We start from the raw sequence: 14,016 nt of genomic DNA on the forward strand, positions 1-14,016 counted from the left end.
GAGGTGAGAACAGGGATCGCAGGAGGTGAGAACGGGGATCGCGGGAGGTGAGAACGGGGATCGCGGGAGGTGAGAACGGGGATCGCGGGAGGTGAGAGCGGGGATCGCGGGAGGTGAGAGCGGGGATCGCGGGAGGTGAGAGCGGGGATCGCGGGAGGTGAGAGCGGGGATCGCGGGAGGTGTGAGCGGGGATCGCGGGGGGGGGTGTGAGCGGGGATCGCGGGGGGGGTGAGCGGGGATCGCGGGGGGGGGGTGTGTGAGCGGGGATCGCGGGGGGGGGGTGTGTGAGCGGGGATCGCAGGGGGTGTGAGCGGGGATCGCGGGAGGTGTGAGCGGGGATCGCGGGAGGTGAGGTTAGCAACAACAGGGGGATCACAGGAAGCTAGTTCAGTGAAGGAAAGTGTGAATGTGATCACAGGAGGTGAGAAGGTGTGAACGGGATCACAGGAGGTGTGAACGGGGATCACAGGAGGCGAAATGAACAAGAACAGGGGGAGATCACAGGAAGTTGGTATGATAAAGAAAAGCACCAGCAGGGGATTACAGGAAGCCTGAGGTGACTTTGAGCCCAGACCTCACTGGAGCTGAGCTCTGCAGGTGTCTGCAGGGCAATACCAATGCAAAGACCCCGGGGTGACAGCGCTTCACCCGTCTATCAACCCTAAATGATGGATGCTGGAGGTTGTGTGACGTGAGCAGCCATCACACACTGACCAAACTAATCCTACTGTAATTGCTGTGGCTCTGTGTTAGTTAAAAGCCATACTAACAAAATCCTAACCACCAAACACAAATAGTCAGAACTAGTTTCACAACATATTCATTAACACCACGGTCCTTGGGTAGAGACATTCTTATGTCTCCTGGGACTTGACTGGAGTTTCCCATCAGCCCCGCTGCACGCTTAAACCAACAGTGGATGCCGACCTGTTTCTGGAGCAATGGTTTTAGGTTCCGTGAGTAGCTAGCTCTATGAAAACTGTTAGGAAATTAATGAAGGTGTTGACTTTAAATTTTCTCTTGTTCTTCTAGTCTCCAAGGACTTTGTCTCCTACTCCATCAGCAGAAGTAAGTATCATTTTGGCCATATTCTTTTGTGGGTGGAATTGGGAAGGGCTAGGACCTTGTCTGTCTATACTTGAAATTTTGAAAAAGTGCTTATGTACTAAAGGACAGCAGCGTTGAATATGATGATTATTTTAAGGATTGCTTTACATGCAAGCCTACCCCACTGGTAGGAACAGAGGCCGGCACATGCCTGCAGGAACTAAAGCCATTGTCCAGCGTGGGTCTCTTGGCCCATCTGCACTTAAGGCGTATTAGACATATTAGAATGCCTGAGGGGGCTGGAGGTAGTTACAGCGTAATCTCTAAACTGACACGCTGCTTGAGTCTCCTTTTCTGGACTGATCCAAAGCCAGACAGCTTGCTGAATCATTGTCGTGTTTTTTATTTGTTTGTTTGTTTGTTTCTTATGGGAGACAGGGGAATGCAAAGAGGAAGGGTAGGCAGGTTGTATTTGAGGATACAATCCACAATCCATCAAGTTGGGAAAAGCATGGTTATAGAAGCCTGAGGCAGCTGGTTTGGTCCCATGGCAGCCTCAGGAAGCAGAGAGAGATTAATACAGGTGCCCTGTCTTCTAGTCAGTCAAAGACCCTTCCGTGGAATAGTGACAACCACATTGTGTGTGGGGGGTTTGTCCTTCTCAATTAAATGCTCCTAGAAACCCTCTCATAGACACACCCAGACTTGTGTTTTCCGTGGTGATTCTAAATTCTGTCAATGACAGTGAAAACAAACCATCATGGGATCTGATGAAGGGAAGCCTGGGAAGGGGGGCACCTGGGGAGAGGGGACACCTACGGAGGGAGATTTTGGGGAGGAGAGACACCTTGTAAGCTCTAAAATCACAGTACCGATGTGATTGTGGGAACTGTTCTTTTCCTAGCGCTCAAGCCCTGTTGGCATTTGTAGATTTTATACCTTAAATTTTAAATACTACAAAGACTATTGATTATGAGTAAAACACATTAGCATGGAATATCCATGCCCGTGAAGATTTACTGACTGTAATCCTGAAAGGCAAACACAGACACTCAGAGAGGCAATTCCCCAGTGTCCTCTGTGGACTGACTTTTACCTAGAAATACCAAACAACCACGGAGGGGCGTTTTGTCTCACACTTTCTCAAACTTCACTGCAGGGTTACCAGGATGCTCGGGATCGGATGATCCACCGGTCCACCAGCCAGGGCTCCATTAACTCCCCTGTGTACAGCCGTCACAGTTACACTCCAACCACTTCTCGCTCTCCACAGCATTTCCACAGACCTGGTAAGGCCACTCTTCTCGGGATCTGTTACATACTAAATGTGTTTTTGTGTGTTTTTCATGCCATTGGTAGCAAACAAAACAAAAAACCTGACTTCAATATTTTTAGCCCTCTCCAAGAACAAAACAGAAACTTGTGTCCATCTTTATTTTGTATTATGTCTTTGAAAAATCAGTCCATCTATCAGTGTGTTCACTGTGAGTTATTAAATGACATTTTGATATTGACCTGCTGAGAACAAAGGATATTTGTGAAGAATTGGTGGAAATCTCATCCCTATGAAACTTAAAACAAAGACCTCTGAAAAAATGTTTTTCTTTTCCCATTTTCTCTGAATCATCTAAAGCCCAATGTTAGCCATTAGTTGGAAAGTTTAAAGCCCTCCCCCGGCACACGATGTCACAGTGACTGCATGATAAAGCCCTTTCCAGAGTGAGGCCAGAGAGTCCCATTAGGTACTTTAAGTCTCACTCTAACCCTAAGAGTTGAAATGAAACTTGGAAAACCTGAAAGCCTCAGGGATGGAGTGGCCATCCTGTGGCAGGAGATGGTGGGCTCCGATCTTCAGAGGTGTCAGTCTCTGTGGCTCTAAGTGGATTTCTTGTGTGTGGAGTAGAATGAAAGCCTCGGCAGAGGTCCAGAGTGCTCTGAGGAAGAGTCATGGAGAGGCTTCTAAGAGAACTTGTGATACTATGTATCCAAAGGACTCCCTCTCAGGCTGAGAACTTGTGATACTATGTATCTAGAGGACTCCTTCTTAGACTGAGAACTTGTGATACTATGTATCCAGAGGATTCCCTCTCAGGCTGAGAACTTGTGATACTGTGTATCCAGAGAACTCCTTCTCAGACTGAGAACTTGTGATACTGTGTATCCAGAGAACTTCTTAGACTGAGAACTTGTGATACTATGTATCCAGAGGACTCCCTCTCAGGCTTGATACTATGTATCCAAAGGACTCCCTCTCAGGAGAACTTGTGATACTATGTATCCAGAGGACTCCCTCTCAGGCTGAGAACTTATGATACTATGTATCTAGAGGACTCCTTCTTAGACTGAGAACTTGTGATACTGTGTATCTAGAGGACTCCATCTCAAGCTTCTTGTTGCTGGTAGGCTAATAAGAACAAAAGCATCCACATGCTAGCTTTTAAATAAAATATCCAAGAATTAAAACCAACAAGAACGATCAGAATAGAGAAGGGCTGCAATCTTCCCTTCAAGGTCATAGATGTAACTCACCCAGAGGACTGAACTATTGGTTCTTTCAGGATATATCAGTTTCGTCAGACAAGGCTGGTCTGTGATGTGGCTGTATAAAGTGTTTGCCTACCGTGTGTGAAGCCCTGAGTTTAATTAAGCAACACAAACACACACACACACAAACACATTTTTTAGTATTTATTAAATTATGTTAAATGATGTTTTCAGGATATTCCTTTTCAGTATACAACTATGGTCATTTTATTTATACCTGGTCATGAGTTTTTATTTAATCTTTTGGTAGCTTGAAATCACTTAGGTGCTACTGTACATATAACATGCTGAGACCACTAAATCCTGTCAGAGTGGAATGTAGCCTCAGGGAAATTGTCCTTCAAAAGCATCTTGAATATTGAGGGAATGGCCACTGAGCACAGTTATTACTTTAAAAGCCCCTGACTGTGTTGAGCATAAGGAAGTTTTGCTTTTTTAGTCATGGTTTTGATGCTACAGCCTCCAGAACATTCTTTGCCTCCTCTCCAAATAGCACACATGTGCAAGACACTGAGCATTCAGACTTAAAATGTTTCTGGTGCCTGGAAGTGAAACCATTAACATATCTGTATGTCTGTGGCGTGACCACGCATCCACCCTGTGCATTCTGGATGCCAGATCATGTGTGAATCCCCTGAGTCCATGTTGAGTTTTGATGGCCCATTATCCCCTTGAGCAACTAAACTTCTGCCTCCAGAGTCCCCACTACTGCCAGTGTCCTGTGTAACTCTGCCACCCAGCTAATACAACAGGGACTTCCTCATGCATAAGGAATATGAAATAAAACACAATTTCCAGTAGGATAGGCCTGCAGCTTAAAAAGCAAAACAAAACACGATTCTTACATATCAGTACATCTCTTCAAGATCCTTGAAAATGATTGCTGTGTTTACACAGGTTTCTGGGGGTCATGTTGTTGGATACACTTTAAAAGCAGCTGCTGAGTCTATGTGATGTGCTCAGCCCTCGCAGTGTGTAGTTGGCATTCCCATGCCAGTGTCCCAGAGACCATGTTCAAGAAGCCATTTATTCCTAGAGGTTGACTCTGTGCCCACCCGTGCCCATCTGCCGATTCTGCCTTTGCCCAGCCCCTCCACGGGTGTCCTCCTAACCCTCTGTCCTTCCTCCCTTTTCAGACTCCGGACTAACACTCTTCATTTCCTCCCCTACCTTGGGCACCCGCCCTGCTCCTGTGTTAATTTCTGTCTTCTCTTTCTGTTTCCACCTTGCTCTGCCCCGATTGGTTGATTTCCCTGCTGCACAGAGCTTTTGCCTCCTGGTGTGCACAGGTGGTCCCCCCCTGCGCACCAGCAGCTTCAGCTCCGCCCACAGTGACTCCCGTCCCAACCCCCCCCTTCAGACACCACTTCCTCCCCCATGTCAAAGGTAAGGAGGCAGGCCTCTGCAGGAGGCGGGGCACCTGGCCTGCACAGTGGAGATTTATTAGCACCCCACAAGGCTAATAAGATGTATCTCCAGGAGTTAGAGCCACCGAGCTTCTGACCCATCAGCATGCCTGCCCGTGCCCTGACTGCCCCTAACTGCGGCCTTAGAACTGGCATGGTATCTGGTATCCAAAGAGATGCGTCATTTCCAAGAGCTCTGTACCAAGAAACGGGGTGTGTACTTAGGAACTAAGATCCATCTCCTACCAGTTGAAAAATATATTATTATTTTGTCTTTGTACGCATCAGGGGCAAAATATAATATATACCAGGGTGTTTTCTTGGGTTTCATTTGTGATATGTTTCTGCAAAGCACAACAGTGTTGAGGAACAGACAGCAAAATGCTGTCCTCATGGTGATAAGGCATTGAACTACTTGAACATGTGTGGATGGCGTAGCTACTATCTCTCCCTCCCTCTTTCCCTCCCTCTTTTCCTCCCTCTCTCCCTCCCTCTCTCCCTCCCTCTCTCCCTCCCTCTTTTCCTTCCTCTCTCCCTCCTTCTCCCCCCCCCCCCTGGCAACTGACTCCGAGTCCTTTGATTATGATTTTTTTCCTAATTAATTTCTATGATGGATGAGACAGGCTCTGCCTCCTTTTCCCCATTCCCTGCCTGCCATTTCTCCCCTCTGCTGCCTGTGTGGCCTCTGGCTATTTGCTTCCTTCTTGTGTGTGGTTCTGTAAAACCTTTGCCCAGGGCTTCCACTTGGAGGAACTGAGAGCCTGTGAAAGGCCACTATTTAAGTGAAGGATCCCTGGAGGGATGCTAGCTTGTTGTGTTACCTTGATTCAAACCATAAAAGCCAACAAAAATAGTGTGAGGAGGAGGGGGAGGGGGAGAGGGAGGAGGAAGAGGAGGAGAAGGAGGAGGAGGAGGAGGAGGAGGAGGAGGAGGAGGAAAGTGCAGAAGTTACTGTGGATCTGAATGTGGTCTTCAAGGACTCATCCTGTGAGTCCTGGGTTTCATCGCACCCATGCACCTGTATCTCCCAAGTAGCTGAGTAGCCGGGGTGCTTCTCCAGCTCCTGAACACTCATTGTCAGTATCCCAAGGCTGTTGTAGCTTACTTGGACTCCTGAACCGTCAACTCCTGAAATGTAGGTGTGCTAGGAACTGGGTGTACAGTTACCCCACACGTTCGCACCTTCAGCATTTGCCCGTGCTTTGCAAACAACACAGTCGGGCGCCTAAGAAGATGGCTCAGTGGTTAAGCCCGTTTTCTGCTCTTGCAGAGGACCCAGGTTAAAGTGTCCAGTGCTTACATGGCAGCTTACAGCCAGCTCTAGGGGGTTCTGGTGCCCCCTTCTGGTCTCTCCAGGTACTGCGGGCACATGGTACACATATGTGCAGACACACACTCGTGCACATAAAAATAAGTTGTCGCTGTTGTTTTTAGCAAAATAATATGACCGACATGTGTTGGAGCTAGATACCATTTACCACTGTCAAATCTTTTGGGGTGGGCACAACACATTTCAGAAGTCAGAAGTCTTGACTGGCTATTTAAAACCATCATTGATTGTAACACACATTCTTTCCGCCAGCCTGGTCACAGTGCCGCATCAACCCCAAATAACACACAGAGACTCTATTAGTTACAATGCTGTCGGCCAATGTCCAGTCTTAATTCTGGTCACGAGCCTAACGCTATGGGTAAAACATGTACCAGGCAGGCGTGAGCACCTACGCAGTGGCAGCCATGATGGTGGGTGCCTGTAACCCCAGCACTGGGGAGGCAGACACGGGCAGATCCTGGGGTCTCACCGGCCAGCCAGCCTAGCCAAAATGGCGAGTTCCAGTTCAGTGGGAGACACCGTCTCAGAAAACTCAGGTGGAGAACAATAGAGGAAGGTGCCCAAAGTTGACCTCTGGCCCTTCCACTCTCACGCATGGGTGGCTGTGCCTGCACACCACACACACACACACACACACACACACACACACACACACACACACCTTGCCTGTAACTCTCAGCCCCAATACTGCGAGACGGTACATGTTGGTTTGTTAACTGCTGTTTTCACCCATGGGTGATGTTTCTTGTGATATGATATCCCCCAGGGTGTAGCTTTCGTATCATAGATAATCATTCTTATCTTGGGGGCGGTCAGTCTGTGCTGTGAGGATTCATTGTTCCTAAAGTCAGTTTATGAAGACTCCCAGCCTCTGAGCCCTCAGCACCCATGGGAGGACAGGACAGGACGGGTGGGGTAGGGGGTGGCTGCGCAGCATCAAGCTGGACGCCGACAGACAGGCAAAGATGACTGGCCTCCGTCCTGCTCTTGGTGACTTTGGAGACTCAAAAGAAAAGCCCGCGCTTTTAGAAACCCCTTTTACCTGGTGTTTTAGACAGTCTTGTGGGATATCTTAGGGGGCCATAGAATGAAATCTACTCTCAAAGACTTGCATGTGCTGCTAGTGGGTTCTGTTTTTGTTTTCAACAACCGAAAAGGTCAGTGGTTGTTGAGGGAGCACGAATCAAAAAGCAGCAGTGTCGTTCGTAGCTGGTGACAGCACTCCTCAGCCCCAGAACCTTCTAGAGTCTTTACCGTTACTGGAAGGTGAGGGGTCGCTCTCGCCGCCTGACACCAGAGGGTCCTGTTGATGGAGCCTCGGAGCTGTTATCTGCCTTTAGCAACCTTCACGTGCTCAGGTGCTTTCAGCGGCCATGCTTGATCACTATGGAGACACCTTTTCCTGGATGCTTGTCTGACCGAACTTGTGAAAGCCCTCTCCCGAATCCAGTGATCTGCGGGGACACGGGGGTTGAGGGTGGATCCAGGGCAATCCACAATAACACTTCCATGGGTTTTGGTAGTCCTTGGTGTTCTGGTGTGTTCTGAGGACATACTGCTTGCTCAGATGTGGGGCAGGAAGACAAAGTAGGCCAGTTGTTCATTTCTTCCTGATTCTGCACATGCCCTTCCCTGCATGCCTGGGACAGAAGGGAAGGAGGGTGTGTGTGTGTGTGTGTGTGTGTCTGCACTCGAGGATCTTGCAGCTAAGCTCCAATCCTCCACGCCCCATGGATAGTGTCTCCTCCATGGACAACCTTCAGTGTTGTAATTTCATCACATCCTAGCCCATGACGTCCTAGGTCTCTAGACGGTTGCCTTCCAGCTTACCTGGGACCTTTGTCTCCAATGCCCTGCTCCAATGAACTCCCTAAAGATCTGTGGGAGCCTGCTTCTCCCTTGTGAGCTTACGTATAGGTCCTCTGAGTGAGCAGGTACACGGGTAACAATAGCGTGGTCGAAGACGCGGGAAGTAGAGATGGGATCTGTCTCCTTCCTGGATGTGTATGAGCGAGTGTTCAGTTAGTGTGTTAGTAATGGAGACAGTGTTCGGTTAGTGTGTTAGTAATGGAGACAGTGTTCGGTTAGTGTGTTAGTGATGGAGACAGTGTTCGGTTAGTGTGTTAGTGATGGAGACAGTGTTCGGTTAGTGTGTTAGTGATGGAGACAGTGTTCGGTTAGTGTGTTAGTGATGGAGACAGTGTTCGGTTAGTGTGTTAGTGATGGAGACAGTGTTCGGTTAGTGTGTTAGTGATGGAGACAGTGTTCGGTTAGTGTGTTAGTGATGGAGACAGTGTTCGGTTAGTGTGTTAGTGATGGAGACAGTGTTCGGTTAGTGTGTTAGTGATGGAGACAGTGTTCGGTTAGTGTGTTAGTGATGGAGACAGTGTTCGGTTAGTGTGTTAGTGATGGAGACAGTGCTCAGTTAGTGTGTTAGTGATAAAAGTGCCGGCCAGAAGGAGCCTTCCTTATCTTGGAAGAGAGCACAAATAGTCCCCAGCTATCTGGCAAGCAGGGGTCTAACCCCATCTGTACGTGTTAGAGCGCTATAAACAGAAACATATGCCGCCATGAAAGCACTCTACGTCATGGAGGGAAAGGACTGGGTGACCGACTGCCAGGGTGCCCAGCCTTAGCCTCACATTAAGAGAAACATATCCCAGTGGCCAGTCTCTGCCACCATGCCTGGAAGGAGCCGGGGCCTGCCTGCACATCCCGCCCACCTACATGCCTGGGATTCCGCATCTGATGGCGGCCTGCCCTGTACCTCCCCCCACACTTGCCATCTCATCGGTTTGCTTTGCTGGAGCTCAGGGCCTCCACCGCATGCCACTGGAATGACGCGCCCCTGACTGCTGGCTGCTTTGAACCTGGTCCGACCCAAGCTCAAACCTCCCCCCTTGGAAAACTAACCCCGATGCCATCTCTGCAGGCCAAGTTGACAAACTGATGTTTGTTTCCTTCGTTTGCCTTTCTGACATGCCCTCCTTCCAGCCTGTTGTGTTGGATTTTGATAGGCTGCTTGTTCAGTTCCCCTCATTGCCCTCCCCTCTCTCATTCTGTTTTTTTTTTTTTTTCCGTTCTTCTCATTGGAGGCAATGAGCCGTCCAGCGGCCGGAGCTCCCCTCTCCCTTACCGGCCCGACAGCCGCCCTCTAACTCCAACTTACGCTCAGGCCCCTAAACATTTCCATGTTCCAGGTAGGCGCTGACACGCGTGTGTCACGGTGTCCTGTCGCGGTGTAGAGTGTAGCCTTGTGCCCTCGTCTGTCTCCATTTCTCATGTCCCTTCATCAAGAGACACGCAGTCAACAGACACTAAATTGCAGGATCTGGCCTTCCGCATGCTCTAAACTGAAGTTGGTGGGATCAGATGGAAGGCCTAAGTTTTCAATTAAAATCACTTTTTTTTCCCACCACTGGGGATTGTACCCGGGTCTTGTCCCTGCTGTGTGAGTGCTCACCCCCTAAGCCACATACCCAGCCCTCAACCGTCCTTACAGAGATTATGAAGTGAGTGGCAGGCAGGGAGGGTAAAGGCCAGCAGAAAGGGCTGGGCTTCTCCTTCTGTCAGATCGTGGTTCACTGGTGCCCACAAGTTATCTTAAGAGCCATGTAACCCACAGTGTCACCCGAGAATGCCTTCAGAGTTGGGACACTGGGTCAGCTGGCTGGTGTCTCTGTAATAGGGCAGTGAGCAGCTCACCTGCACAGCTTACCAAAGTATCTTGCAATTTAGGCTTCCCACTGCCCTCGTGGTCACAGTGCTAACTACCACAGCTCAAATAATAACTTAACAGGTGGAAAACCAGCTGGGCACGGTGGCGCACGCCTTAGTCCCGGCACTTGGGAGGCAGAGGCAGGCAGATCTCTGTGAGTTCAAAGCCAGCCTGGTCTACAAGAGTCAGTTCCAGGACAACCAGGGCTACACAGAGAAACCCTATCTCAAAAAAACCAAAACAAATAAAAAAAAAATGGAAACCCCAGAGCCTGTCACTATCCTGACACTCAGGGTCAGCTCAGTCCATGAGAGCCTGACCGGCCATCTGAGGCCACCAGGAGTTTCATAAATTACCTTCTGGGTTCCTATAACTATGCCTATCTGGAGTCTCTGTTCATTTTTTTTTCTTTGAATTCTGAATTTACCCAGCAAATCCGGAAGTTGCAGTGAGATTAGAACCGCTTAGCTAGGACTTTCTTTAAATTTTTTTTTCTCATTAGTCTTGAAAAACTGTTATGTCCACTCAGAGATTTTTTTCTATATGAAGAATTCCCCTCCAGTAAGTACCTAAGGCAAGGGGAAATAGAGAGAGAACTTTGGAAACGTGGGAACATTTTTAGCCGAAGTGCCATGGCCTAATCAGTCTCAGCAGACACGCAGGTACCGCTTTGTAATGCTCTTTTTCTCTTTTCTCAGTTAGCACAAATCTGGCCTGCCTGGAGTAGGACTTTGTTCATCATCCCAAGTGTTGCTTCCCACATGGCTTTCCCATTGTTCCTGTCATTGACTGAAATCATAAATTGAGCCGCCGGTGACTCCCGGCAGCTCAATTTCCAGACAGTAGCGATTTGGGCGATTTGGGCGATTTGGGCGATTTGGGGATTGCTTCCCCGGCCCCCAAGTCTCCACTGCTACCATCGCTCCCTGTCTTGCTCCCATCTTCAGTGACGTCTGTGTGCGAAATAAATGGCTCGTGGATGAGAGGCCCCTCTCTGTGTGCTGTGAGGCATTACGAAGGCTCCCCCGTCACGCGTGTGTCGATTCGGTTCATTTCTGTAGTCTTTCTTCCCGTGTGCTTGGTCTTTGTGATACGACGGTTAGCCCTCTGGGTTACTTTTGCCCCTTTGGCTGGCCTGCGGGTTTTGTTTTCTTTTTCTCCGTTCCTGAGCTGGTTCCCATAATCACACATCCTTGCTTTTCATTTCCACAGATCAAGGGATCAACATTTACCGGAAACCTCCCATCTACAAGCAGCATGGTAACACTCCCTTTCCTCTGCTCTGAAGCGGTGGGGTCAGCTGGGCCCCTCCGCCCCCTTCCAGAGGCTTTCCCAGTGCAGTTGGGGAGGACTCAAACTGGGCCACGCTGCGTATTACGTACACCCTTGTAATCCGACAGGGTACAGGTGCGGCTTGAAGCCCAGGTGCCTGGCAGGGAGCACTTAGCTCAGTTAGGACGCCTCTACCCGTTTCTGGCCTCACCCTGCCCATAGAAAGGGGAATTGCGATCACGCAACAAATAGCCCAAATAGCCTAATAACCTTTTTTTAGCCTTTGAATAATTTAACTAACTTTTTAATGAAATTTGATGAGCTTGCAACTAGCTCAGATAATTAAAGCTAGTAAACACAAACCACCTATGAAAACTACAATGCCTGAGCCCCAGAGCAGACAGAGCCACAAGCTAAGGCCCCCAGGGAGCCCACCCCACCCTGCTGATACAGGTGGTCCGTGGGTGTAAACCCTCTGTGTTGTAGTGTTCTCATCTGCGAGGACCGATACTTTAGAAGAGTGTGTCTCTGACATTCCTAGAAGTGAGGAATCACCTACGTGGATTTATTATTGCGTTTTCATTTTCTGAGGATATAAGTCTTTTAAATCAAGAAAACACACACACACAAACACACTATTTTCTGTGAGTTTCATTTTTTTTCTCCACCACTATCAGGCCTCTCTGGACTCATCTGCCACAAATCTGTGGCTTAGGTACATGCCCAAACTAGCTTTCTAGTAAGTTCTAAAAGTTACGCATTAATTGTGTTTGGAGATTTGAGGGCTGCCCATAGCATCTAGTCAGGAATAAGGAGAAATTCAGATCTCAGCTGAAAATAAGGAAACCTTCCAGACTAGCATTCTAGGGAGGGAAAAAGTATGTATTGTTTGGTTTTCCTTCTCTTTTTTATTTCAAGGTTTTACATACCATCCTTGCACTTTTAAGTTTATTAACATTGTTTTTGTTTTTGTTTTGTTTTTTATGGTTTAATGTCTCCCCACACACTCATTAACATGTGAATGTTTAACTCCTGACTTCACCAATTCTAATGCGTAAGTACTGTTGGAAGTCAAGCTTTTTTTTTTCCTTTAACAATAAGACACCCAGAGTTAGACTTAGCGGCTTACAGATGTCAATAAATATTGGCGTCTCTGTCCCTTAAACAACAACAGTGGGACAAGAACCAGGGAGGCCAGCTGGCATTGGGCTCCGAGTGGAAGGAATGGCTTGGCAATAACCGTTTGACCGAGGTCCTTGTTTTCAGGCTGCTGTAACTGATTGATCGCCCAACTAGAGAGCAACACTTTTAAAGGCATGTTCACAGAGCTCTGCTCCATGCCAAAGAAATAGATGTCATGTCCCGCACTAATAATACCTGTGCTCTGGAACATTTGCCAGAAGAGAAAAAAAAAGTCACTTTTCTTCCTTTTTACATAGAAGTCCTGTCTTGTGCTGACACTCTGAGCCTTCCAGGGAGGACACAGTGTTTCCTAAGCCAAGATTTTCCTTTCCATTAAAGTTAATGTTTCCTATCCAGCCAAGCCTCCAGCCCCTATTATTTGGTAACCTTGGTCAAGTCACAGGAGCGAATTGAAGGCAGGAGGTTACCAGAATAATCGGAATATTAAAAAAATGTTTCCAGATTTAAAAATATGTGAGCCCCAAAGAAAAATAATTTAACTTCAGCCTTATAGATAGGTTTCGAAATGCCAGGCCAGTTTGCCAAGTCAACCGAAATTAGGGCCAAACCGCTTAACCTGGTTTGTTTTGCTCCGATTCTGTGCTTGGGTTTGGGTTCGAAGCCAGCGAGTCTTCCACTGAGAATAGCCATTGCCAACCCTGGGAACTAATGTTGCTCGCCCGGGCTGTTCTCATTCTCAAGCTGGCCAGCTCACTTGTTTGAACAGACCCCTGTAAGTCTGGGTGGTAGCTATGAATCACACTGATGACTTGTAAAGCCAGGAGTGGATTCCTCCTAAGATTCAAAAACCCATATAGTGCATGTGAAGGGTTAACGAACTAGATTAGCATATCTGTGACTTCTGGCCCCCAAATGCAAAGCCAGCCCCTCCCTAAATGTTAACAACTACAGCCAAAGGCGGCTTCTCCTGCTTACACGCCTCAGCTCTTTATTCCCAATTTTGGAGCTCAGATTTCGAATTAACAAAATCTCTAATCCCAGGAATATTTAAAGATTTAGAGAGTGGACAGTTGTCTGATGGCCGAAGTTTTCAGAGTTCTAGCTTTGAAACATCCTATGAAGAGCAGAAGCCGTGTCTGGGGGGGTGGTACCAGCATTGCTTTGCAGACCCACAGCTAAGCATCCCTGGTTCCCCACCTAGATGCAGCTGCCTTGGCAGCCCAAAACAAGGCCTCGGAAGATATCATCAAGTTTTCCAAGTTCCCAGCAGCCCAGGCTCCAGATCCCAGCGAGATACCAAAGATTGAGACGGACCACTGGCCCGGTCCACCCTCCCTTGCCGCCGTAGGTATGCAACCGATGAGGCTAAGTCAGACAAACAAATTCCTAGAAGAGTGCAAAATGAACTATTAAAATCGTGCAAGGAGACGTCACAAAGATGGTTAGGGAAAATATGTAGACTAAGGGGTAGAATAGTTGAAAAGAGTGAATGGGGCTGGACGGTGGTGGCGCACGCCTTTAATCCCAGCACTCGGGAGGCAGAGGCAGGCGGA

General features: G+C 48.2%; 1 protein-coding gene across 1 annotated transcript in view; it reads left to right on the forward strand.

Moving 5' to 3' along the window:
* The window catches only part of Ablim1 (actin binding LIM protein 1), a 144,365-nt gene that overhangs the window by 115,203 nt on the left and 15,146 nt on the right, over nucleotides 1–14,016 (forward strand). Inside the window, 8 exon segments of the mRNA XM_040742308.1 lie at nucleotides 1,033–1,068; nucleotides 2,207–2,336; nucleotides 4,856–4,887; nucleotides 4,889–4,939; nucleotides 4,941–4,977; nucleotides 9,426–9,530; nucleotides 11,261–11,308; nucleotides 13,671–13,811. Coding sequence (XP_040598242.1) covers nucleotides 1,033–1,068; nucleotides 2,207–2,336; nucleotides 4,856–4,887; nucleotides 4,889–4,939; nucleotides 4,941–4,977; nucleotides 9,426–9,530; nucleotides 11,261–11,308; nucleotides 13,671–13,811 — 580 coding nt within the window.

Source organism: Mesocricetus auratus, unplaced genomic scaffold (assembly GCF_017639785.1).
Source record: "Mesocricetus auratus isolate SY011 unplaced genomic scaffold, BCM_Maur_2.0 Super-Scaffold_4256, whole genome shotgun sequence".
Lineage (NCBI taxonomy): Eukaryota > Metazoa > Chordata > Mammalia > Rodentia > Cricetidae > Mesocricetus > Mesocricetus auratus.